The sequence below is a fragment of the Betta splendens genome, chromosome 8, assembly GCF_900634795.4.
Source record: "Betta splendens chromosome 8, fBetSpl5.4, whole genome shotgun sequence".
Taxonomy (NCBI): domain Eukaryota; kingdom Metazoa; phylum Chordata; class Actinopteri; order Anabantiformes; family Osphronemidae; genus Betta; species Betta splendens.
The window spans coordinates 8,165,474-8,190,312 of NC_040888.2; the positions used below are offsets into that span (position 1 = coordinate 8,165,474).

The 24,839-nt window shown below is 43.2% G+C and overlaps 3 protein-coding genes across 4 annotated transcripts; 1 reads left to right on the forward strand and 2 right to left on the reverse strand.

Annotated features, from left to right (window-relative positions):
- Nucleotides 1–8,240, forward strand: mafk (v-maf avian musculoaponeurotic fibrosarcoma oncogene homolog K). Of its 2 annotated transcripts, none has more exons than XM_029158941.2 (3): nucleotides 1–277; nucleotides 4,567–4,644; nucleotides 4,725–8,240. In XM_029158941.2, exons 2-3 carry the CDS (start codon nucleotides 4,600–4,602, stop codon nucleotides 5,157–5,159), a joined length of 480 nt encoding a protein of 159 aa, XP_029014774.1. In that variant the 5' UTR covers nucleotides 1–277; nucleotides 4,567–4,599; the 3' UTR covers nucleotides 5,160–8,240. The 2 variants fall into 2 exon arrangements, with proteins under 2 accessions (XP_029014774.1, XP_029014773.1); XM_029158940.3 differs by lacking the exon at nucleotides 1–277 and adding an exon at nucleotides 4,156–4,426.
- A 107-nt stretch (nucleotides 8,241–8,347) lies between these two features.
- Nucleotides 8,348–20,691, reverse strand: tmem184a (transmembrane protein 184a). Its single transcript, XM_029158937.3, has 9 exons — nucleotides 19,944–20,691; nucleotides 19,507–19,728; nucleotides 16,670–16,835; nucleotides 15,835–15,925; nucleotides 15,326–15,401; nucleotides 12,277–12,368; nucleotides 10,886–11,055; nucleotides 10,608–10,805; nucleotides 8,348–9,908 (listed from the first exon to the last, which is right to left on the reverse strand). Exons 1-9 carry the CDS (start codon nucleotides 19,944–19,946, stop codon nucleotides 9,679–9,681), a joined length of 1,248 nt encoding a protein of 415 aa, XP_029014770.1. The 5' UTR covers nucleotides 19,947–20,691; the 3' UTR covers nucleotides 8,348–9,678.
- A 139-nt stretch (nucleotides 20,692–20,830) lies between these two features.
- Nucleotides 20,831–22,537, reverse strand: psmg3 (proteasome (prosome, macropain) assembly chaperone 3). Its single transcript, XM_029158943.3, has 3 exons — nucleotides 22,357–22,537; nucleotides 21,592–21,820; nucleotides 20,831–21,115 (listed from the first exon to the last, which is right to left on the reverse strand). Exons 2-3 carry the CDS (start codon nucleotides 21,808–21,810, stop codon nucleotides 20,963–20,965), a joined length of 372 nt encoding a protein of 123 aa, XP_029014776.1. The 5' UTR covers nucleotides 21,811–21,820; nucleotides 22,357–22,537; the 3' UTR covers nucleotides 20,831–20,962.
- Between the last annotated feature and the right edge of the window lie 2,302 nt (nucleotides 22,538–24,839).

Below are 24,839 nucleotides of genomic sequence, written 5' to 3' on the forward strand. Positions count from 1 at the left end.
CTGTTTTCTGGGGAGGGGGTGAAGATGTTTTGACATTCCTTTCTAAATTTGCTCAAGTTCTCACGGGGACGTGTTGACGCTCGCAGACGCGCTCGTGTTTTTTGGGGCCACACGCGCCGATCGCGTTGGACGCGAGTTTTTGGTTTATTTTTATCTCTTTGCGACGAAAGCCGACGTTGACTTTGTGGATTGTTTCTCGCGGACACGTGTTGCGTCGGATTAACGTTACAAAATGTCCAAAAGTGTCTCAAGGCTCAGAGAAGTGGAGGAAGAATAGGTAAAAAATTAATTATAACATCTTCTTGAAACAACTGATCACTTTGTTCCTAATGTATTTGTTTTCCTTCAACAAACAATTTAATAAGGTTATTATAATAATTGAATTAAGCAGGTAACAATAAAAATATTGCACAATAATCACAAAAATATGAAAATATGTTTTCAGTAAAACTTCTTTTGAGACATTTTCTGCCGCACTAGTAACGAGTCTATTATTAATAACGTCACAGTTAGGCTGCAGTTACTTAACATTACAGGTTAATGTTACAAAACATGTTCAGAACACAGCGTGTAAACTATCTACCGATGAGCGCTCGTTATAAAAGATTAACTGCTAGTGTTGGGTTTGTTGCAGAGCGTTATCTTATTATTTTGGCTCAGTCGATGATGCTGATTTTGGGAGAAATGGAAGTGAAAGGAACTTTGGCGATCGGCCTGTTGAAACGGATTCATATTCGTGTTTTTACATCACTTTTAATTTGGGCGTTCATTTTAATTTAGACGCGGACTTTTTTATAGGCGTCTGCAACGCAAAATGCTACCCTACTTTTGACATTGGAAACAACACGTGGTCTGCATTTTAGACATGTGGGACAAAGGGCACGATGACTGGCCTACACAGGGGAACGAGCAGAGACTAAGCAGCAGCGGCAAAAGATTTATCCCAATATGGGAAAAAAAGGCCCATTTTGTTTATTTTGTACAAATGAACGTTAATGGCTTAAATAATAATAAAGTTTGAATCACTCCCGGTGAGTAACTCTCAGTTAAGGTCACTGTGATTTCAGTATGGAAACTATTAGTCTTTGAGTCACTTGTTTCAGTCAGATGGTCACAGATCGGTGCCCGAGAGGCGTTCCTTGTTCAGTGCTTCCAGTGGGCGCACAGGCTGTGCTGCGTTCAGGGGCAGTGGGAGCGGGCGAACTCCCCTGTCATGAGGTTCGCGTGTGGTTAAGTCACCGAAGCGATGACGTCGTCTTTGGATGGAGAAGTTGCAGTGGCTGACCCACGTCGTCACCACAATAACCTGTGACAGTGACGAGGCACATTGGGAGACCCCCCCCCCCCCCCAAGACGCGGGCTCGGGTTCGGGTTCGGGTTGTCCTCACTTCTGCACTGTTTGTCAGTCGGGTGGTCAGCGGTGATGGATCAAAGTGGCGGAGCTCGGAGTGTTTTTGTGGTGGAGTATTGTGAAAGTGAAATAGCTGTGGTTAGTGATGTGATGACTCAGAAGGAACGCGACCGCTCCGTGTGTTTCGCTCCTTTTACTGGTGGAAAAATAAAAGGTCATGATTATTGACCGTGGAGGCCAGTGATTTTCTACACAGCCCGACACGCCAGACGGGCAACAACAGGCGAACGTGTGAACTGGCCGGCGGGGCGCGCGTCCAGATCGACTCCCCGCCGCCCACGCGCGTCTGCGTGCCGCCGTCTCCCGCGTCCCTGGCGCAAACGCGGCGCCTCAACCTGCGGCTGTTTCCTCGTTAGCGCCAAAGGTGCGGCTGAGATCCGTGGGACCGGGAGTTCCTCGACGACTCCCCGTGGCGCTGACGTGCGGATTTAATTGCTGACCTGTTCACTTCCGGATTCCACCGCGATTCAAAGTGAAGGTTGGCAGCAACACAAACAAGCAAACCCCAACAATCCCAATGGTCACGTCACTGTCACTTACAGGGTTATTTCCAAATAATCTTGGTTTTGGAAATAAGAGTTATTGGATACAAGAGTTATTGGTGATTTATGCAGATTTTCACATCTCCCGTTCGACAGGTGTCAATTGGTTCTTTTATTTTGCATTCTTGGCATTTCTTTGAGTGGGACAATATCCTCGGCGAGGCCTCTCCTCCCTTTCCGCACCAACGTTCCGGAGGTCATGCCAACCATATCCAAGGCTCTCTGTACTTTTCCTGTCTCCCAGAGAAACAACGGGATTTTCCAGGAAACGTCAGACTGGGATGGGTGTGATTCCCTGCCGCCGGTCGTCGCTTTTACCAGTAAACAGCGTGACTCACCGCTCAGCTATGCTCTCCATTTCCTCCGCATAACATCCCACCAAATGTGCTGCGCTGGAGAAAGCGAGGAGCGCCACGCGCCCCGGTCTGTGGAGCGGCTGCCTCGGTGCAGGCTGCTCTGCGTTCTATGCAGCGTGAGCGCGCGCGGCGTGCGCGTCTGCGTAAGTTACCTGACGGAGCTAAAGGGCCTTGAACGTGACGCCCGACTTTAAAAACGCGGCCTCATCAAACACGCCATCCCACTTGTGTTTTTCTGTCTCGAAACGGGCCCGTTCGTCTTCAAAGCGGCGTGCACGCGCAGAGAACAAAGCAGCCGCTCCGCATCAAACACAACACTGGATTCGCAAACAAGCGCGTTACGAAATAAGAGTTCGGGTGGACAGTCGGTCGGTGGAGTCCCTCAGGGTTCGAGCATATGGCACGTTCGGCTATTAGTCATCAGATTATCATCTTGAAAACGAAACGCTGAGACGGGCTGGACTCCCGACTTTCGCGCGTGCACACAGACCGTAGCTTTGATTCGTTCGGGCGAGTGAACCACGTGAGACGCCTCTTGAATTCCAGGCATTTTGTGAATTTTGCAGCCGTTGTTTTACAAGTGGGACCGTCTGAACTCCCCCCTAAAAGGCCGAGCGCCCCACAAGACGCATTCAGGCACACTTTTGTTCTTTACTCGTCATGTGTGGCTTTTCCCGGGAGGTATTTTTCCTTCTTACTGCTGTGAAAAATCCCAATAGGAGCCAAAAACCGAGAAGCCACGCACTGTTGTGAAATCTGTTTTCCTTGTCTGTGGCGGACTTGTGAGCAGCGGATCTGTCTGTGTAACGTAATTGCTGTTTTTCCTCTGAGGAAGCTCGATGGGAGCCTCGTCCCTTTTTTTCTTGCGAGTTGCAAAAACACGAGCACATGCCTGAAACACATGCCTGAAGCGTGTCCTGACCTCTTGGAGGCCTCGCATCCCTTTCCATGATGTTTGCAATGAGTCTGCTCGGGGACCACCCCCGTGACGTAATGACGTAATTTGCAGCATATTTAGTTTTTTTTAAGTTTATGTATTTCTGTGCAATTTGTTTTACAAACTGAATCAAGGCAACAGATAATTTCATCTCATCTCTTCCAGCTCTACTTTGAGGTCTAGCTGCTGGGGACAATGCATTTTTGTAGAGCCGTGATTCCGAAAGCATCTGACCCGCTTGGACGTTTGAACTGAGGGATCGCCGCGTAACGCGCTCGCTCGAATTGTATAGTTGGCAGAAATTTGCGTCGGCGCCGCGGGCTAAATATATCCAGGCGCGTTAAATAAGGGCATGGAGCGGCTCAGGAAAGCCCAGCGTAAGAGGACCCAGCCAGTGGGAGAGGGCCCCGAATCGATAGACGGCATTGTCTCACTGCGAAAATACACGGGTGACTATAAAGGAAAGTATTCGTGTGTGACACTCTATCTCCAGGAATGTTCCACATGCGTATCTGCTGCCCTGTAAAGTTCAGCGCGACTGTAAATGTTCTGCTGGCGTTTTAATGCCGGGGATGAGGGGAGACGGTGCCGGTGCTCGTTCAGAGCCAGACGTCTGATTAGAGGAACACACCGTCCGCATCCAGCCGAATTAAAGGGAGGGAGCACGGATGCATTCCCCACCGGGTGCCCTTCAGGCACCAGCGCTGGTCGGCGCTGCTCACTTGTGCCGGTTCCAGGCCGTGTTGCGGTTATGAATGAGACTTGTTTACCCTTTCGGTGACCACGTGACTCACACTCCCACGCCCATCGCAGGGCGTCGCCATGGCAGCGGCGGAGCACGGAACAGTGCGCTCACAGTCAGGCCGCTCTGCGGGGCTGAAATGGAGCCTGAAATGGGGGGGGGGGGGTGAAGGGAGGGGGACGTGTGAGTCTCACAGGATCACGCATCAGCGTCCGCGCTTTTCTTGGCCACGGCGGCCGTCTGCGAAACACGCGCCCCGACGTAATGAGCGCAGAGGGGCTTTTCTAAAAAACTGGGCCTAGAGGCGAAGGCGTGTGACGACGGCGAGGCAGCGTCGCTTGCGTCCAATCTGGTCTTGGTCTAGTGAACTACATTACCACGGCCCCGCTCTGCTCTCCGTCTAAAGGCCCCATGCTGCCCCCTGCTGGCGAAAGCGGGGTAACACACTTAAAATAAATAAATCAGTTTGACAGATGACAAACTCAGACGGTTTATTACTAGAACCATGAAAAAAAAATCTCCTTCAGAAATAAAGGCTTCATTTAATGTCATTAAAACTGCGTTGTCCTCATTTTCAGTGTCTTTTGAGAAGATTCTGGCCATTTGTCTGCATGCAGGGAATGACGACTCATTTCAAGACGAGCAAAGCTTTAAAGGTGAGTCCGCACAGAGTGACGCGCCCCCCTTTGTCGCCCCGTCCGGCGCCGGTGTTGAGGCCTCTGCCCCCGCGTTGCAGGTCAAGAGGGAGGCGGGCGAGAATGCGCCGGCGCTCAGCGACGACGAGCTGGTGGCCATGTCGGTGCGCGAGCTCAACCAGCACCTGCGCGGGCTGACGAAGGAGGACGTGGTGCGGCTGAAGCAGCGGCGGCGCACGCTCAAGAACCGCGGCTACGCCGCCAGCTGCCGCATCAAGCGCGTCACGCAGAAGGAGGAGCTGGAGCGGCAGAAGACGGAGCTGCAGCGCGAGGTGGACAAGCTGGCGCGCGAGAACGCCAGCATGCGGCTGGAGCTGGACGCGCTGCGGGCCAAGTACGAGGCGCTGCAGTGCTTCGCGCGGACTGTGGCCCGCGGGCCCTGCTCGCCGGGCAAGGTGGCCGCCACCAGCGTCATCACCATCGTCAAGTCGGCCAACCACAACTCCAGCCAGACGCCGTTCTCGGCGCCCTCCTAGTGCCGACTGCACCGGGCCCTCCCCGTCCCGGTTCTGACCCGGCCTCGGCGCTCCGGGCTCTTTGTGATGTTATGCTGCGTTCACAGTCTCCCTTCTCCTGTCTCTTACACACTCTACATTGTCTGTGCACTGTGTCAAACCCTCCCTGGGGCCTCTATGACCCCTTGACCTTTGACCCCCGGCCCTCCCTGACTGATAAAGACGTGCTGGTCTTTGAATGCCTTAATGTGGCAGCTCTCACCTTGTTATTAAGCAGAAACACCAGATTCAAATAGTACATTTGTGACAGTGAAGGCGTTTATGAAGCCTTTGCCAAAATCCAATTTTCTTTATTGTTTCAGCATAAAGTGAAGCTGTTGATGATGTTTGAAAATCCTTTCGTGACCAACGCAGGCGCTTTCTCATCTCGGCCTCTGCGTCAGGAGGCGAGCAGCTCCGACCCAAACACCAGATGCGCTGGTCGGCTCTGAGCCCGAGCCGCCGCGTTCTGTGGAGAGCACTTCATTACGCGCTCGAGAACTGATCAGTGTTTGGCCAAAGGGTTCAATTAGTCAAAGCGCAGTGTTCGTATTCCTTCCTTTGACGCTGTTATGCATCAAACACCACAGTTTTAAACTTACATTCTGACTCAGTTCAGTTCTGTCGTTCATTGTTGTGCAGCTTACATTTTGCTAGAATGGATCCGCTGCAGGACCATTTCTACTTTGTCATCAGCCTATTGGCAAACGCTCTGCATCAGGCAAATCAGATTTCCTGTTTTGACTTTTAAAACTGTTGACTTGGTTCAAAATGTTTCGGCCTCGCCGTCGAAGACGTCGACGTGTCTTCTCATTCTCGCTGCATTGTTTAGACTAAAATTGTAGTCAGGAGATTTTGGTTCTTGGAACATTTGACGCCGTCCAGAGTCTGTAACTGTCCAGCACTTACAAAGATGCAGTAAAAACAAAGCAAGCGGTTCCTCTGACAGCTCTGGGGTCAAACTGCTCACATGTGGTGTGACCACTCAGTTACTACAGATAGTGTGACCACAGCACATACTGGCTGATGTCCTATGCCACTCTCTGGTAGGTAATCCATATTGGATATAGTAATAATGCGAGCGGGCCTTATGAGTGAAAGGCGAATCAACGTACTTCCTGTATATTACAGAATGCATAGCGCTCCCACTGCCGTTGCTCCGTCCAATCAGAAATCATTCCGAGTGCCGGGTCGTGAGAAACGCTGCTGCCGGTGTTGGTCACTCTGAAACCGTACCGATTTTACGTTGGCTTTCCGCTTTCTGACACACTCTTCTGCAAGAGAACTCCCTGACGCCCGTCTCTAGAGGCCGCGGTTGTACATTTCTGAGGCGTTTTTAAACATGACTTTGACTTGAAATCGAGCTGTTCTTACTGAGGACCCATTCCTAGGTTTGGGGTGAAGTAGAGATGGTTCACGTCAGGATCTTCTCTTGGCTAAGAGGACATGACTGTTCTTCCCCTGTTCCATTGCTGCAAAGAACAGAATGGGGAACCTTTGCTGCTGTACAACCTGCTGTGATTGTTTTGAAGCAGGGGCATTGCTGTGTTCTTACTCTCATTTTGTATTTTCACTTTGTTTCCACGTTGATACATATGTTCTCCTTCCGATACCTAGTTTTATATACATTAACGGTAAAATATATATATATATATTACATATTTTTCTATATTTATGTCCTTTGCTATCCTGGGAGTGGTGTGATGATGTAATCGTTCTTTAAAGTCTAATTATGCTGATGCTGAACTTCTTTTGAAAACATTGTATTCACATTTACAATGAGAAAACTATTCTCAGAACTTAAGTTTTTTTTTGGAGTATTTATTCCCCATGAATAGTTCTTCTCAGCATCTTTACCGTCTGTTCACCACAGCTTGGACACGCTTGGGTTACATGCAGGCAGTGGTCAAAGATACACAACAAACAAGGAGGCCTTTTAACACACTGTTATTAAAGAGTCAACAGCATGAAGCTCGCCTCATGGAGCGATCGTCTGCATGTCAACGCAGACATTTGTCACAAACTCGCAGCGTTTCTCATCATTTAAAGTTAATTTGACAGTTTCTCATCATGATGAGTTTCGACTGCAACTGCTAAGACAAGAACGATTCCAAAGTTGCTATTCACCCAGATCAAGTCAGACAAACGTATAGATAAATGACAAAGACAGACTCGTGATCTTATAAAACCAAATCCTGCAATGTTTTTAAAACTGTGTTTTGACATGAGGCCAATACTATGTATTCTGCTTCTGCACCATAGTAAAAAGACAAACCTCTCTCCAGGTGAATTACTGTTAATCCTACACAGTGAAGCAGCCAATCACCAATTTCATTCATTTTCTCCAACACACCTCAGAAAACATTCAAACATTTGTCCAAAAAGTGGTGTCATTCTTAGAACGTAGACTTTTTAAAAATATTATGACAATATCATGCAGAGATACAGTGTTACATTACCTACCACAGATGTTTACTGAACCTGGTCCTGCCACGACTGAAGTGAGCAAAGCCCGTTGTTGTTGTGTCCCGAAGCTGGAACAGAATTGTTTCAGATATCCATTATAATTTAACATTTTCATATAAATCATAGCAATATAAATGAGTGAAATAAGCTTTAACACCCAGCCAGCTCTACAAGCTATGATGTTTGACGTTAGCCATGCAGAAAGCACCGTGTAGTTTCTAGAGCTGTAGATCAAAAAAGCAGAGGTGCTTAGATGTTCAGAAAACAAAGCTCACTGACAGAAGGAAGACGTTGGATGTGTGTGTGGTTTACAAGGCTGGAACAACAGCAGCTGTTTCTATGTTCAGTTTGTACTTGGAGCTAAATGGACTTCTTTATTCTAGATGTTTAATGACTGTAACCATGGACAGTAGTACTGTGTGCACCCTCCACACCCTGCCATTATTCTGCTCAGACAGTTTATATTTATTTTACTGATTTGTGTACATTTATTAAAACACACCTAAATTATTTTTGGTTTAACATTCATTTATTTTCACGTTTTCTTAATGAACTACCCTCATGTACAAATAAAACCTGAATTTGTTTCTGCTCTGATTTAATGTGTGGTAAATTATTCCCCATGTTTGTTCTTCTAATTTCAAATAAAGCCTTCTTATACAGAACTACACACTGAGTAACAAAACCAACACAGTGTTAAGACATCAATCCCAACTACTTTATATATTTTTGTATCCAAATGTAAATTAATGCTTGCGAAAAACAGCTGTCACAAAGCTGTCATTGGCACGAGAGGATATTACAGTTCAACAAACCACAACTTATACATTATATACAAAATGGTACCTAGTGGTCCTGGTACCTAGTGTACCGAACCTAGAAAGCTACAGTCAGTATATGTCTGTGACAAAAGGAGAGTGATAATCTATAAATTGACAATACAGTAGAAGGACCCAGCAAATGGTTCCTCACACAGACTGAACATTAATTTCCAATTTATAATTTAAAAATATTTTTTTATACAAAAACACTGCAATTCACAACAATACGATTATTTACATAAATCCCAAGAACATGGAATCTTAAATGACGATCACTGCAAAAATGACTTACAGAAATGATTCAGGCCCATTTTTAAATTTGGTTTTGTTAAACCTGCAGTTTTGCCTTAATGCTGCATGATTGGTAGCCCAGGTCCAAGATGTGGTCGTTCTGAACTTTGTGGGTTCCCTCAGAAAGAACAGCATGATCTGCCCAATTCCACATATTTCAGGTTTTTGGCCAAATTGCTATTTTTGCCAATACAACTTTGTCTAGAACACAAAGTGTGCAGAAACTGAATGGGCCCAAATCATTTCTGAAGTGATTTTCATTGTGCAGAAGTTGCAAAAAGACTCATTGTTGGTCGTCTGCTGAATTACTGTACCTCTTTAGCATGCTGGGAAAATTAATGAGAAAGATGCAACTCCCACTTTGTGGGAGACAGGTTTATCCAATTTGTCCATGCTATGGTAGATACAAAGGAATGTGAAGTGCTATAGTCTGCAGTTTGAAGTGTCTGCTCCAAATGAATGAGTCTTTGAGAGATTCCTTTCATTTGTCAGGAAGCCATGCAGAGGAATGCTCAGCAAATACTTCAAACCAGCAGATGCGGGAAGCAGTCTATGAAGTGTCATTCCCAGCCACCTGGAGTCACATATTAATCATCTCCTCTTTGGAACAGGCATGAATCAGGGGGAACGCACTTCAGACGTCCAGAGAGTGAGCGGTGACATAATGACGTAAACAAAATCCGGATCAGAGACGCCGCCGAACATCCAATATCTGATTTAAAGAGAACACACAGCCCCGGACTTCTGAAACGTGAAGGTGATGCTGGAGAGCTTCTATGTATGGTCGCTGTTTCCATCCTGTTGTTGGCTGTTAAAATCATTCATTCAATCCATAAATACTGGAATAATAAAAACAAAACTGGATCTACTCCAGCACTTCCACTGGTAATGATAACCATCACCTGAATGTGGCAGGAAAACATCTAGAATTCATCATCAGAGGTAATCAGCATGATCTTGTCAGACTTGCGGGAGCTCTTGTTGCCTGTGGACATGTTTCCATTGGTGCTGGGATGGACCACTTCCTGTGTGGACTGCTGGGTGTACTGCTGGTAAGCTGGGGAGAAGTTGTGGATCGCATCCTGCACCATGTCGCCTGGGTTGATGGTCTCCTTCAGCCCACTGGAGATGCTCTGCATTTGTGGAATGGTTTCTGCAGGAATGACACCGGGACAGAGAGGAACAATATGCCATATGTGATCACTGTTGCAGCTTTGAAACAACATCAATTTGGACATTTAAACGCAAAAGTAGCTAAATCCTTTTTCTGATCTAAACCTACATCAAAGCAATAAGAACACAAAACATAAAATACTTTAAAAGGATCACAAGTGCTTTAAAAACAATAGAAATGTTTCTGTCTCTACACAACTGAGGCACTGGTGCAGAGGTGACCCCGTCGTGCCCAGCTGTGAGTCAGGTTAATTTCATCCCAGAAATAAAAGGGCGTCAGCTTTCTGTTTCAGGGTCACTGGTAGAGTCGTCTCCATCGGTCTATGGAGGCGGCTGACAGAAGGACAAGCTGGAGAGCAGTTAGGCACAGTCTGCTGCGTTCTCCTTACAGTCTCCCTGTCTGCCCCGCAGGGCTGCAGGGGAGGAACAGTAAATGACTGTTTGGCACAATCTGCGCCCACACAAACACCTGAAGGTGGAGGCTCAGCAGCAGAACTAGCGTTGATGTAACATAGACAAACACAAACAGAAAAGAGGAGGAAATAGAGGAAAATGACACTTAGTCCTTTCTAGTTTTTCCTATGCTCCTCTCCCACCTGGCAACTGTCCCCTGAGCCACATGTGGAGGAGAAATGATCGGTCCAGTTGCTTTTGCATGCCCTCCATTCACTTCACTCACCTGGAACCTCATTTTTCTTCTCCTGGTAGACGGTGCAGGTGAAGGCGTATCGGAGCGCGATGGCTGCAAAGAACATCTCAATGCAGATGATGAAGTTCTGCCAGCCTGCGGCCACGGTGCCGGCGCCGACGTCGTGCCCGTCGATGAACAGCGCGTTGGGAATGACGCCGCAGCGCTCCAGGATGGCAAGGACCATTCCTACAGCATTTCACCACAAATCAATGTTTATTCACTAGCATCAAGACAGCAAATAAAAACAGGGGGTAATGGGTAATTACCTTGCCAGAAGGATAAGAAGATGACGGATTTGATTGTGAGGAACTTGAGCACGGGCTCATACGGCCGGAGCAGGTCACTTGTCGCGAAGAAGAAGAGGAAGAGAGCGTAGAGGGCCAGACTCACTGAGAAGTTGTAGATGATGGTGATATACAGGTATCCTCCATTCACGCTATTGGAGACAACATCACAGTTAGTAGTGCATGTGCTGAATTTATAATAATTTATAATGTGTGAGCGAATGGTTGGGGGAGGTGGGCTCAGGTCATTGAGGTTCTCCAAAGTTTGACATTTATTACTTTGGGCTGAATGAAATGACGCCTGGCTTAAATGTGATGGTATTTACACCCATATTAAATGAACGCATGGAAATGCAGCTTGCACACGTGCTCCTATATCAACAACCGCTTAATAAAAGGTGTTTGTAGATGGCATTTCAATGGCAGGTTTGAGTGGATGTCATTGTCAGCCCGCCTGTCGACCATCTTTGCATTCTAGAGAGCGGTTCAGAGGATTCAGCTGTGACTACACTAATTACTCCCATGCAATGTTGAGTGCACGGTTGGCTAAAAGCGTATAAGTAAACAATCTGCGAGTCATTATGATGTTGCAATAGAGCCTAAGAAAGACATGAAGGAATTTTTATTCCCGAAAGCTAAGCTTTTGAAATAATCATCGGTATTCTGGTGCAAGTAAAAGGATTTAAGACACAAAAACTAATGGCGTCATTGAACTTTGAGTTTGTCTTTAGTTTAGTAAGAAGTGTTGCTACAGCTGAAACTTAAGAGACACTGAAAAGAGAGGCGGCGAAGAGCATCAGAAATAGCTTTAAAGCTTTTGATTACGCGATAAAGGCATTTTTATTGAATATGCTACCCTCTCCATAGTCTGCGGAGACCCTTAAAGGTTCATCACAAGTCCTGAAATGCTCAAAGATTAAATCTGTCAGTCTATAATTTGTTCCCAGCCTTTGTATCACTTGACACAAGTATCAAATGAAACGATGTGACTTGCTACAGAATGAAAGGCTTCATTTCACACTTACTACACTTAGGGAAAAGCTTCGCTCTAACTTTGTTAGCTCCTATTGCCAACCCTCTTGAATTATGCTTCGCAATATCAACAATACCCAAGAGGTGATATATGGGAATTTGACGGCTAGGATAGTCACACAACTGGGACAACGTGCGGGCAGATACCTGGGAAGTTTCAACCCAGCACTTTAAATCTACAAACAAAGGCAATATGAGTCCAAACATTCATAGCAAGCATTCAGCTTGATTTGCAGTGTTTTCTTGAACACATACATTGGATGACAAAAAAGCCTGCTGGCAATGTTACAGTACGCTGTGCATAGGATACATGAAGAGTGGAATAAAGAGATGCTGCTCACTTGAAATCCCCATCATGGTATTTGCCAAAGGCCTGCAGAATGATGGTGATGACGGCCATGATGGGCTTGACAACGCAGAACTGGAGAGTCGCCTGGAGAACAAATTACGATTCAGAATGAAACAGGCAAACAAGGAAGGCCAGTGTGAACGAGGAGGCAGCTCAGATAACTAACGGAGGAGGATGTCAGAATATGATAGTTCATCTAATTAAATTGAATCTGTAGCTGGTGACTGACTACAAGCAGCTGTTGTTGTCTCTCAGTGCCTTTAACTGACCCAGTAGCTATTTCCTCCCACTACCACAGCAGCTGTGTATTTGACTGTCTGCCACTCTATGTACTGTATATGTGCATACACAGCACAGTCAACCAAACAAAGAGTATATCCATTTGGAGACTGCATTCATTCTGAGACCTGCTTCGAGACAAATGTCACATACTACATTTCCGTGGAACAATTTGACATATGGAAAATAGGCATTTTTTCCAAAAGATCTGGACAGAAGAGAAAAAAAAAACATACAGAATATAAAAGCTAAGGAAACTGTTACTGTATCTAGGCAGCATCCAAAGAAAATTAAGAAAATAATCTTAACACCTCTAAGTGACTGACTAAGACATTATGTAAAGGTAAACACACTACATTAGACATCTTTAGATCAAAACAAAACCCTGAGCATTTCCATACAAATGACTTAACTTAAACGTGTTCATTCTAGTGGAAGCAATGAAACTATTAAGACAAAATATCCACCAATTGAAATGAAGTCATGTTACAGATGTATTTGAAACAAACAAAAACCACAAGCTCTAATAATGAGTCCTCCGACAATTACTAATAAACAGTCTTTTCTAATTCAAAAGAACTTCACTGCTTACGTTATGTCTCTTGGCTGATCGTTTTGTATGAGAAATGGATCCAGTGCATGTGTGGCTTATTCTAACTTCAAGGAATTGTCTTCTTGGATGATTTAACTACCTACAGTATACAGTATAAAATGAAGCAAAGTTCAATACTGATTGAATGCTCAGGTGTGTTTTTAAATTAAATTCACATGTGTAAGTGCAGTAAATTAAACTCCAGTTATTTTATTTGTTTTCTTGAAAAGTATTAAAACCATGAAATCCGTTTGTGGTCATTTGCAGAAACAAAATGTAATAGATTTTGCTTGATTTCATTACGTGACCTAAAGAAAAACAAAAAGGTGCTGTTTTAGGTTGGCGAGTCTTTCTAGTACCTGCAGTACAATGAATAACCCTCCATAAAACTACCACGTGACTCTGACATAACCATATTGAGTGGTGTTGGTAGAGATTAAACAAACAAGGTGCCTTGTGTTAATTAGCAGAGGTGGATTTTAAACACAGCCGGGTCGGTTGTTTCACCCCCTGCATTGATTAGACAGATACTAAAGTGCTATCGCTCTTCAGACCTAAACCGAGTCAGAAGGCAAATCGACATGTTTTCTAAATGGTTAAACTCCAACATCAATTAGAATAGTTAAAAGCCCATGAAAAACACAGAATGGGTTCATTGTTAAAGTTGCATTTGACACTGATGTCTTCATACTTTAGCACATGAGACCCAGTAGTGACAACTGTGTTGCGTTGGTGGACCAAAAGTGGCAAACAGTAAAGCTGGAGTGAGCAGCTAATAAAAGAAAACTATAAATGTCTGTTACTGATTAACTTTGAAGCATTTATTACTCTTTGCTTGGCTTATGTTTGCTCTAACTTCTGTAAATATCCTCAATGCAATGAATGTAGCCTGCTAGTTATAACTCATGCCCCCATGCATGTAGACTCTATAGGCTGCCAGGCCAAGTAATGGACTTTATGTTGTCAATGTTGTCAATGACTTAATTCACTTAAATTTACTGTACAACATCTTTGTTTTACATTATTATAGCAACTAATGTTTAATTGAGAATTCTCAGCTCCAAATGGCCCAAAGCTCCTACTTTCGGTTTAAATAATTAACCACTTCAGAGTTCACCACAGTGGGTTCAGCAACAGCTCATGGGGGGCAACTATAAACCATAAACAGAAATTATTTTTAAATTTCTTCTGACTGCCAATTAAGCACAACCTCTGCTTTGTGCTTCACAAACAAAGCACCACATCTATCCAATATATCCAAAGTGATAATGTGTAATTATAAAATCCATGACTAATCAAGGTCACGGTTTTTATTTTACTGCAGACTGCGTGATATGAGCCTGGGCTGCTGCCCCTTCTTGAATTTCCCCAAGGAAACTCTCAAACGCCTTCTGAGAAACATTCAGATCCAAACCAACCACTTGGTATTTTCATAGCTATTTGTTTGTTTAGTTCTAGGCTGTGAAACTGGTTTCACTGATGTTTTCAAACTTCAAGCGAAATCATTGTGATCAGTCCAATTCAGTGCAACATGTACAATACAATAATAAAAAAAAATTAAAACAACAATTTCAAATAGTGATAATTCCCAGCTTCATGTGACTTTACCTTAAAACCCACATTTATTTTCTCAATGCATGACAATGAGGGTGAGCTAGACACGAGAGAAAAAGTGCAAGGTTTTCTTTTAAAAACCATTTCAAGCTGGATTCGTGACATCAAGCGTTCATCATACGCCACCAACAAAAAAAAAAAATATTTCACCACGTATTTTGTTTTGAAGTCATAACTCTCACTTCCAATTTCCATCAGTGTTACACTTGGAGCTTGTGCAGCATCCCAAGACACTGAGTGGGAGCTTTGTGCTGACAGCTCATATCATCTCTCAGTGTTTATTATCAAGCGCCTTTCACTTGGCCTCAATTGCTTTTGTTTCGTTTTCTTTAAAGCGTTAAATGTTATCCACTAAAATGTGCACAGCCAATTATAACAGCTGTCACTTTGATGTCGTATGGCAACCGAGGCAGAATGCAAATGTATGGTGGCATATTAGTATTTTGTTAAGTTATAGTATTTGTAGTATATTTATATAGTATATAGTTATAAAACTATTGGTCTGAAGAAGCATCTCTAGAGCAGAGACAACTGAACAGAACTGAGTGAATCTCACCTGTTTGCAGAACCTTAAGAAGCCGATGGAGTAGCTCATTCCAACAAGGCAGCACGTTCCATATAAACAACTTGACCTGCAAGAACAGGGGGAGAGGAGTGATGAGACATGACATCATGTGGAGCTTGAAATGTCCAAACAGGAGTAAACATAAAAAGCACTGTATATGTATTGAGAGACTAGTAAAAGAGGAAACACCCAGAGAGAAAGGAAATTTATCAGGGCTCAAGATCATGTGTTCATTGTGTTAGGACTGTGGCAGGGAGCTGCTGCCTGCGGCTGAGTCAGTCATGCAACACACCCCAATCGTGACTGGTCAAGAGCTCTGACATAAAGGATGACTGCTACAAATTAGTAACAGCTGTTTATTCCCAGGACTCAAAACGTGGCTATTAATCCAAGGACAGTGAAGCACACATTGCCTGAAAAGTTAAGTGAATCTTAAAACCATGGGAAGCACAAGTTAACTGATGGTCAACACACATGCCCAGGCTGAGGACCGGACTTACTGTATGGGCTTGCCTCGGATCTCTGACATGATTGCGCTCTCTCCTCCCAGATACTCAAAGGACAGGCTCAGGAAATTGTAAATGACAAATGCTGGAAGACAAAGGGGGGAGTAGAACCTTTAAACGACTGTTTCATCCTACCATAATAACTGTGGAATAATTCCCCATCATCTAAAAGTTTATTAAAAAATTATTCCAGAGGAACGAATGCTCACATGATAAAAAAATAATTAGTCTTACAGTTTGGAACCATAAAATGTTTCAGTCCTTACATTAAGCTGCTTTCAAGGGTTCTGTGTCCTGGAAATCCTTCCTAATCCTTTGTTGCTATTTTAGGAGGGATTAAGTGAAGCTAATGCAGATGGTGTCCAGTCAAGAGAAGGTTCATTATGTTTTAGGTGTGGCTGCTGGTGCTATTCAGCTTCTTTCAGCCACAAAAAGGCCAACCTGCAATCTGCAACCTAATCTTGAATAACATGTTTACTGCCTTTGCTTCTCTCATATTTTTCACCTTCACCAGTGGTGATCATTGCTTTGGTATTCAAAACACAAGTATAAATATAAACTATTTAGTCATATAGTATCATCATTAAGGTTTATGTTGAATTTAACTTTAAGATTTTAAGCTTAAAAAAAAAAGGAAACACAAAACATTCCTAAAATTACTCTTTGAAATGTATCGCCTCGGGTCAACTTGAGAACAATGCCTGGTGTGAAAAACTAGTTTGGTGAGTCGCTCGTCTTTCCACCCTTGGGAGCCTCTTCAAATGATAAAGAGGAGAAACTGTGACCAGCTAAATCTCTCCAGCAGCGAACAGGGGGCTTTGATGTTTACCTTCGTAGCAGTCTCGCACAGAATCAAAGTACACGTAGTACTGGTCGTTACTGATGAAGAGCAGGCTCAGCCAGGAATCAAACGCGTAAATTGGCACGATAAACAGGATGCGGATGATGTAGCGCTGCTCGTTGGGGACGGTGTAGGATCGCAGATGTGTGTAGATCTACATTAAAAACACAAGCAAGTGTAAATCACTGACAGGAAGATTTTTTGCATTTGACACATTCATCAAACTGGTGATAAATCTACTCAAGCGCTATGGGAATAAAACTGAAACCATGGCAGTTCCTGACAAGCAGAATCAACAAACAGCACTAGATATCAGCGGTGCCTCAAAGAAAGCCCCAACTTTAGTACAGGACACGGTCAGGGTGAGAGCAAATCTAACAGCCAAAGGTTTCAGAGACACACAATCCACCTTTTTGAGTGGCCCAGTCAGGATCAGACCTCGGCCCAATTGAAATTCTGTGTACACAATGATGTATGTGAACCATTACAGTCGGTGTCTACAGAACACATAACACAAAATGGTGCAAAATGGTGCAGAACTAATATACAGTTACTGGATACAACTGCTAGAAGTTATTACTCCCAAAGGTAGTTTAACTAGTTAATAAACACTGATTATGACCATTTTATTACTTAGGACCACATTATATTGCATCATGACTAATTTACCAGAGCCATTACTTTATTTCCTGTTTTGTTTATCCTTTGCTTGTATGTAACAAAGGCATAGTTACATTATTATTAGTGTAATGTAGTAGTTTTCCAAAAGCCCTCCTACTCGTCTACTACTGTACATGAGTAGTAAATGAGTGTACACGAGTGTGAGCAATGTTAAACATCAGTGTCTCCTAAGAGCTCAAAACAAACAATCAACGCAACCAAAACAATCAAATCTCTCTTTGAGTTAGGATTATGAAAATGTTGCTGTAATAGCTCATATTTCATAGGGCCAACGGCGACCACACCTCGTCTTGTAAGCCACACACTCACAGAAGCTGACATTACATCCAGATGTGTGTTCGGTGCATAAACCTTTTCCACTGAGCTGATAAAAGGTCTTCACCTTTAGTTTTTAATGGACACATGCACAACTCTCTTACATGGGCCAATAAAAGTCCCATAAAAGGTAGCGAAGATGAAAGAATTTAGAGAAAAACGCTCAGAAACGATTACTTTCAATGACCTTTAGCTTTCAGACAAAGCTTAGATGTGGTATTGCTGAACCAATGCAAAGTATAATCTATAAAAAGAAAACATTAAAAACTTTGCTAATTTAATCTGTCACCATATGCATGCACTTTAATCTAACACATACAGGATCCATTTAAATACATAATTAGCAGATCCAGGCCAAATTGTTGTCGCAGCTTTACTGTCCTTGTGCAGATGGATGCAGTGGTGCAGAAAAAGCTTTTAAAAACTATTGCTTGTCCTGAGCAAATTTAGGAACATGATTTCAATGCAAATAAAGCTTAGATGCATTTCTGTCTTAACTGTAGAGCTTAGGACGGAGGAATCCCAACTTGTAAGAAAATATACACACACACACACTTAAACAGAAAGTGAAGGTGCAGACTGTCTGAAGTGCAATGTGAAAAGTGTGATGCAGCCATACAGAAAGAGATAGGTCCAGTCTGGTGCTCTTAATCCCAGATGGCTGGGATCGCAACAAGGACCAATAAACCCACCAAGATGTGGAGCCACACTCTGATTAGCAGACTAAAAAAGCACTAGTGATTTCACAGCGAGCAGCAGCCAAGGTCGCTGCTTATCTGCATTTAGTATTCTGGGTAAGAGTATATAACAATCCTCTGGAGCCAAGTCATATGGAACAACAGCACTGCAGAACATTTTATTCTCTCCGTGACAAAACAATTGGCTAATGCAAATCTGCTCCACTCTCCCTGCAGAACAGAAATACTAAAAACGAAGGAACTACATGTTCTGAAAGCGAATAACTCTTTAAACAGGTTCCACAGGGAAACGCGTCACACTGAAGAAGGGTCAATAACCTGACACAAACAACTGTTTGTCTAATTACATCACATAAAAAGAGACAGTTATGGCCAGATGTGTGTAAACATGAATGTAATTTCCAGCCCAGGAACTTGGACAGCATTTCCAACACATGACTAAATCTCTGTGCTATTACACGAGCACCACATTAAAGCCCCGGCGAAGAGAAAATAACAGCCTCATTCTTTAAAAAGGCTGTAAACGCTATCTCAATATCAATTGATTTCCCTGCTGATACTACACGGCACCCCACCGCACTCTCAGCAAATGATAAAATCATAATGATAAGCTATCATCTGCACACGGTGGGTAACTCACTCACACAAGAGGAAGCGCTCATTTACAGCTGCGCTGAAATGGATTCTGGGTAAAGGTGGCCCGCGTCGAGCCATTTATTCTTCCCGTCATTGTCTCTCCCACGTAGAGAGGCAGTCTCTGCGCATTCATTGTCCTTTAATCAACTAAAGGATTTTCATCCATTTTAATCTGGAGAGCTGCAAAGCAAGCAAGCAAAGCGTTCCCACAATGCACAGGGGCAGGGCAGCCACACAGCTGAAAGATTAATACCTGGCAGGAAGCAAGTGGCAACAAAGTATCAGTGGGAGCATGAAAACAAACTGTACAGCAGGTAAAGCCAGGCCACTGCATTGTGCTGTAATGTAATCTGCTTTTATGGACAGAGACGATTTTTCTGTCCTCTGGAAAAGGTGGAGCAGTCTCTGCCTCCAACGGTCTCCTATTACACATTTGCATTTGTAAGAGCACGGTGCTTTGAGGTGCTGTGATTTTGTTGCGATGACAAGACTCGCCTGGTGACACGTTATGAGCAGCGCCGACCACACAAATATGCCGGAGAGCGCCTGGGCAGCGACGGTGTTGAGGAATATCTGGTCTTCTATGATGGAGCCGTTGCTCGTCTGGATGATGGTCACGTTGGAGAGGCCTGGCGTGTCTGGGAGGATCGGTGCAGGCAGGCGGACGAAAGAGTCGTTATCGCGTGACGCCTCCATGTCCACGAAAGACACATTCACCTGAGGCAGACACGGAAGAAACACACAGCAGCGCGTTCAGGTGAAACGTAAAACCCGCCTTTGAGGAGTGATCTTAAAAGTTCCATCTAAGCATTTTACACTTAATATAGTAATGCGATTTAAATACATTAGAACCCCCACGTTTTATTAAAGCAAGTCTTGATAAAAACGACTTTAGCGTTCACATCCGCCTTTAAGTGTAAACAAACGCTCACCATGTCCCGGGGACGATTGGAACTGTCTACTCGATCACTGTCCACAAACAGTCCGGGTTCAGGTCAGCGTTCCAGGCTCAACATGGAGAAGTAAATCACCGTTTACACAGGCCAGCCAAGGCGCGGAAATCCATTTACCAGCGCCAGCGACGGCTTCACGCGGACCGCACTTCCTTGTTCACAACAGGTACCGCGCCGAGGTCCAAGTCCGCGCGGCGCGCGCGCCTCCAAACTCAGAGGAAACCTCCCCGAAACCCGCTCGAGTGCAAATGTTAAAAGACGCGAAGGCGTTTGCTCAGCGAAACCAGCGCAAAGTCAAACCTTCAGAGTAAACAAAGTGCGTTTGAACATGTCCTTAGGCGGCGCGTCAAAGGAGCGACAGCGATGAACGGGCAGGGCACAGGTGCACGTCACGTGACCGGTCCCTCGCGTGTCGTCATCACGCTTCCTTCCTGACGCACAGACATTATACGTTTAATGACTGTTTTAACCTAATCTTATCGACCCTGTTCCTTTACAACCAGAAGCATGACTGCACAAAGGCTTAAAGGTGAAATCTTCCACAATGAAGATGACGTCACTACATAAATAAGCTATAAAAAGGGGAAGGAGGGTGAATCGGTTATGTTCATATTAACTGCACCGTAGACAATCAAATGGTATGTTGCTCAATCAAGTGTAATGAGTGGAGAAAATTACACAAGTACAGAGAGAACAGAGAGAATAGTAATAAAAGTAATACTAATACTAATTGCTACTACATTGCTAATAATTACCAATATTACTGGACGCAAGATAACATGACTATTAGAGCGACAGAGTAATGTGCTGAAGGAAATAAGTACAGAATGTTTTAGCCTTTGCCAAAAAGATTAAAATAGACAACCTTTGAAAATACCTGAATTTATTTCAAAATTCTCATGACACAATTTCTAATATTTGCATTACAAAATATAATAATGAAATTAAGGGTGGCATTGGGGAAGTCCAAAAAGCTTTGTGTCCAATTTGTTGGCTTTCTACCAAACTTTACAACTTTTGATGATCTCTTTCATTTCTTTTATTGACTCTATGGAAGAGTCCTTCAGTGCTAGTCCCAATAAGACAGGCCTGTTGCTGGCTTCTTGTGATGCAAATGTCGCCAGGTGTTTGGCGCAGACATGTGTCAGTGGCTGAAAAGAGAAAAGTAAAACTGTTATTAGAGGCCAACAGTCCTGCATGTTTTCACTAGCCTGTCTTTCTTCTGCATCACACGTGTACTGTAATGGTCAAAATGCATGTTCAATTCAAGGTATTTAATTTTGTCATGGTATTATAAAAATAACCACAGCAAAAGAAACACTAGAAAAATACTTTATGTCTCTACTTCTAAACTCACCATCAAAAACATCAATAATATTTTTCTCTACTGGTGATCCTTCGATTGCACAGTTAAAATATTAAATGCTCATGCAGAGATGAAAAAGGTTTTCCTGTGTAAATTGTAATAGATCAATGAATTCTCAGGATGCACACATTCATTCAATATAGCCCAGGTCAAAATCTCATCTACCATTTCACAGCATGAAATGAATTTTGTTGCGCAAAGACTGTCTGATGCTATCTGAACAAGATATAATACTTAGTTGAACAATATTGTCTGATGTACCTCATCTTTGCCCAGCAGTACTTTGGTGGAAAAGGTTGGAGTGCTGATATCATTGGATCTGGAGTCAGGTGTGACAGATACCAATGTTCCGATTTTGCCATACTGTGTGATAACAATGAATATGTAATTACTGAACTCTGTACAGACGACCTGTGTTGAAATACCATTGACTTCTTTCTCTGTCTGCCTTGATCTGATGATAGGCTCAGCAGAGGACATTTTGTAAATCCTAGGGAGAAAGAGAGATCATATGACAAGATCAAATACATTTTGTCATCTCATTTTATCTGCCAGTGTAGTAATCATTTAATGGATAGGCTACAAAATATATCCATCACATGCTCCTGAAGCCTATATGTAGTTTAACAGCTATGGTAAATCTAAACATGTAAAATGCTCCATTAACACATTAATTCAATAGGTAATAGTATACTTCAGAATGTTATGTCAGCTCTACGTTTATTTGATGTTAGTCCTAGAAACACAAATATTAATACTTCATAAAACATGATTTAAAAACAACAGACGTCACACAAACACCACTTCCAACAAAGCATTGGTCGCTAAAGGCTTTCAAATGCCTAAAGTATATAAAGAGCTATGTCCTGACTAAAATACACGTTCCACCATCTGAAGAGTGACAAGCTGTTGGCTAACTGAGTCAGCGCACGGCTAATGGGACAGCGCTAGCATGCCATGGCTAACTTAGCTACACGGCTAGTTTTAGCCTCGGTAAGCTAATCGAAAAGAACGCATTTCAAGCACCTGTGCAATATAGGCAGTCCTCAACCTTTGGCTTTGTCTCTGTGCAATGCAGATATATCAAATCGCTATACTTTTATCAGCCTCAGCAGCAGTAGCGCAGTCATCCACGCTCCCAAAGCCAAAGCGAAACAAACGCGCCTCCGTTGAGCGTTCGCACGCACACGCTACGTGCCTGACGTGCCTGACGTCACATCCGGAATGTGTGTCGCTCTCGACAGCGCTGTTATTTTGTTATTTGCCACAGGTCCCATTTTCCAGCAAACGCAGTGTTTACGGCTAATTATGATTACCTGTTTGCCCAATAATGTACATCTATATATAATTTAGTACAACGTGGAGGACAATATTTCAGTTCGTACTGTCAAAACAATTTGTTGTATGCTGGTCAAAACTAGATTTTCTGCTTTCAGCATTCAGCCACTCAGAAGCTGTTGCATTTGTAAGATTGTCTGTGATTTTAGTGCTTTTTGTTTAACCTCAGCAGTACCCAATGCACACAGCAGCACAGAGCAAGAAGTCTAATCCACCTCCAGCAACTTGGGCTTCAGCATCATGCCCAAGTACACGAGCACATACTATATGAGGAGGACCAGTTGGGAATCTGAGCTTTAGCACATTCATGTTAAACTACATACTGCAATGTAAAGATCTGTACTCCTTCTACAGGTTGAAATAGAACAAAACAAGAATAACATTGGTCAAAGGGTTAAACAAATATGTCCAATTTAAAACTTGTGAAAGTAATAAAAAATAAAAAATGAATAGCAAAGTCTTTTCTTATTTGATTTGTTTGTTTGAGCCTCATGCTTGCTGTTTCACAAGCTAATAGATAAAAAACATTAATAGTTTATTCTTACATACATAATTAGATATGTAAAATTTTCATATAACTCTGTTATATACACAATAATATCAAATTTATATACATTTGATGTTGAGAATGATTTAATAATGATGTTCAAACATAAGCCGATCATCTGTCCTGGTACATTTTAATCAATACTACTGTAGGTAACAGAAAGAGCTCATCCATAACATGAAACCACAGCAGCAGGAGGTTTTTAATTAACTGCCAATGGGGCATTAGTTTCAGGAGCAGATAAAGTCTTGCTTTCTAGTCTTTATTTGATTTTCCACACTGCATTTTATTATAAGTTGTGTCAGTTTAAACCTCAGGCTGAAACCTTTGTTTACTGGGGGAGATGAGAAATGGTGAAAATACAGCACAAACACGAGGCACTAACAGCTTTATTGAGCTTTATGTCTGGTACATTCCATACAAAATGATTCACAATGTAGTTTAGGACTTTTACCAAGTTTTGGAACAGGAGACAGAAGTCAGTGAGAAACCGAGCTAAGCATTGGTATTTGCCTGGCATTTGAACTGCTTCCAAATGTTATCAATACTGCATGTAGGCCACGCACGGCTAGTTAGGCGTTCCCTTTCCATTTTGACCGAGCAGAGCAGTTACATGTGCTTTTACAGCTACAGGGGCAGAATTTTTACTGTTAGCAAAAGTGCTTGCATGACATATTTTTAAGGTGGATGTGAGGCTTCACTGAAGTCTGCAAGTGCTGCATCAGGCTGATCTGAAAGGAGCCATCCCTGTGAACACGAGACATTCACAATGTCAAATACAACCGGCTCAGCGGAATTGTTATGCGCTCTGAGTAGGAGGCAGTGGGTATGAAATTGGTTAGACCGCTCCCCTTTACTCCCTAGCTGACCATCTGTGTCCTTGGCTGATTATTTTGATCTAAACAAAATTGCAATGCTAATGCCGATATACAATATTTGAGCATCAATGCATGGTCCTCAAGAAATCACCTGCAGCACAGCATGGACAGAAATATGGGGTTTCAGATGTGATAACACATTAGAGCAGCTGGAGTCAATCAGAATGCATGATCCACATTTTTTTATTTAGATTTCATATTACACTTTATACTAACACTGATGCTTAAATGAATATCATGTTTATACTGATAATAGAATAGACAGTCCCCACTTGTCAGAAATCTGTTCATTTCATCTGAGCTGAACCTCTGTAGCTTTTCAAATGTCAGCTGCTGCTGAGGGAAATTGTTCATACAGGTTTTATGATGGGAAACACCACAGAGGCTTTGTAATGAGTTCTACTTTCATATGTCTTTCTGAATTTCTGTGGTCTTGCTTTGCATAATGAATTACAGTGAACAGGGGCTGTTCCCTGGGTTCAAGGGTCCTCGAGCTGTTTTCAAGGAAAATGAGCAATAGTTTAATTCATTATAATACTAATTTTGCTTAAATTTAGTTATTGTTTTTTTTCCTCGTTCCTCGTCTTATCCTAACCATTAACCATCTCAATCTTCTAACATGTTACCAGTTGAAGCCCTTCAGATCATACAGTGCAGGCATCTGATTTTTCTTGCTGGTAGTTTAAACACACTTGCTTTTATCACCGTGCACTCTGGATGTCACATTTGGGAGCAAGAGGCACTTT

Bases quoted from the DNA above. Each gene is read 5' to 3' on its own strand.
- mafk (XM_029158940.3), top strand. From the start codon at position 4,400: ATGCTGCCCCCTGCTGGCGAAAGCGGG. The intron at 4,427-4,566 runs GTAACACACTTA...CCTCATTTTCAG, and splicing joins CCCCTGCTGGCGAAAGCGGG to TGTCTTTTGAGAAGATTCTG. The intron at 4,645-4,724 runs GTGAGTCCGCAC...CCCGCGTTGCAG, and splicing joins AGACGAGCAAAGCTTTAAAG to GTCAAGAGGGAGGCGGGCGA.
- tmem184a (XM_029158937.3), bottom strand. The intron at 16,836-19,506 runs GCGAGTCTTGTC...TTTTTAATGTAG, and splicing joins TGCTCATAACGTGTCACCAG to ATCTACACACATCTGCGATC. The intron at 10,806-10,885 runs GTAATTACCCAT...GAAATGCTGTAG, and splicing joins CTTCTTATCCTTCTGGCAAG to GAATGGTCCTTGCCATCCTG.
- psmg3 (XM_029158943.3), bottom strand. From the start codon at position 21,810: ATGTCCTCTGCTGAGCCTATCATCAGATCAAGGCAGACAGAGAAAGAA. The intron at 21,116-21,591 runs GTACATCAGACA...TTCTCTTTTCAG, and splicing joins TACTGCTGGGCAAAGATGAG to CCACTGACACATGTCTGCGC.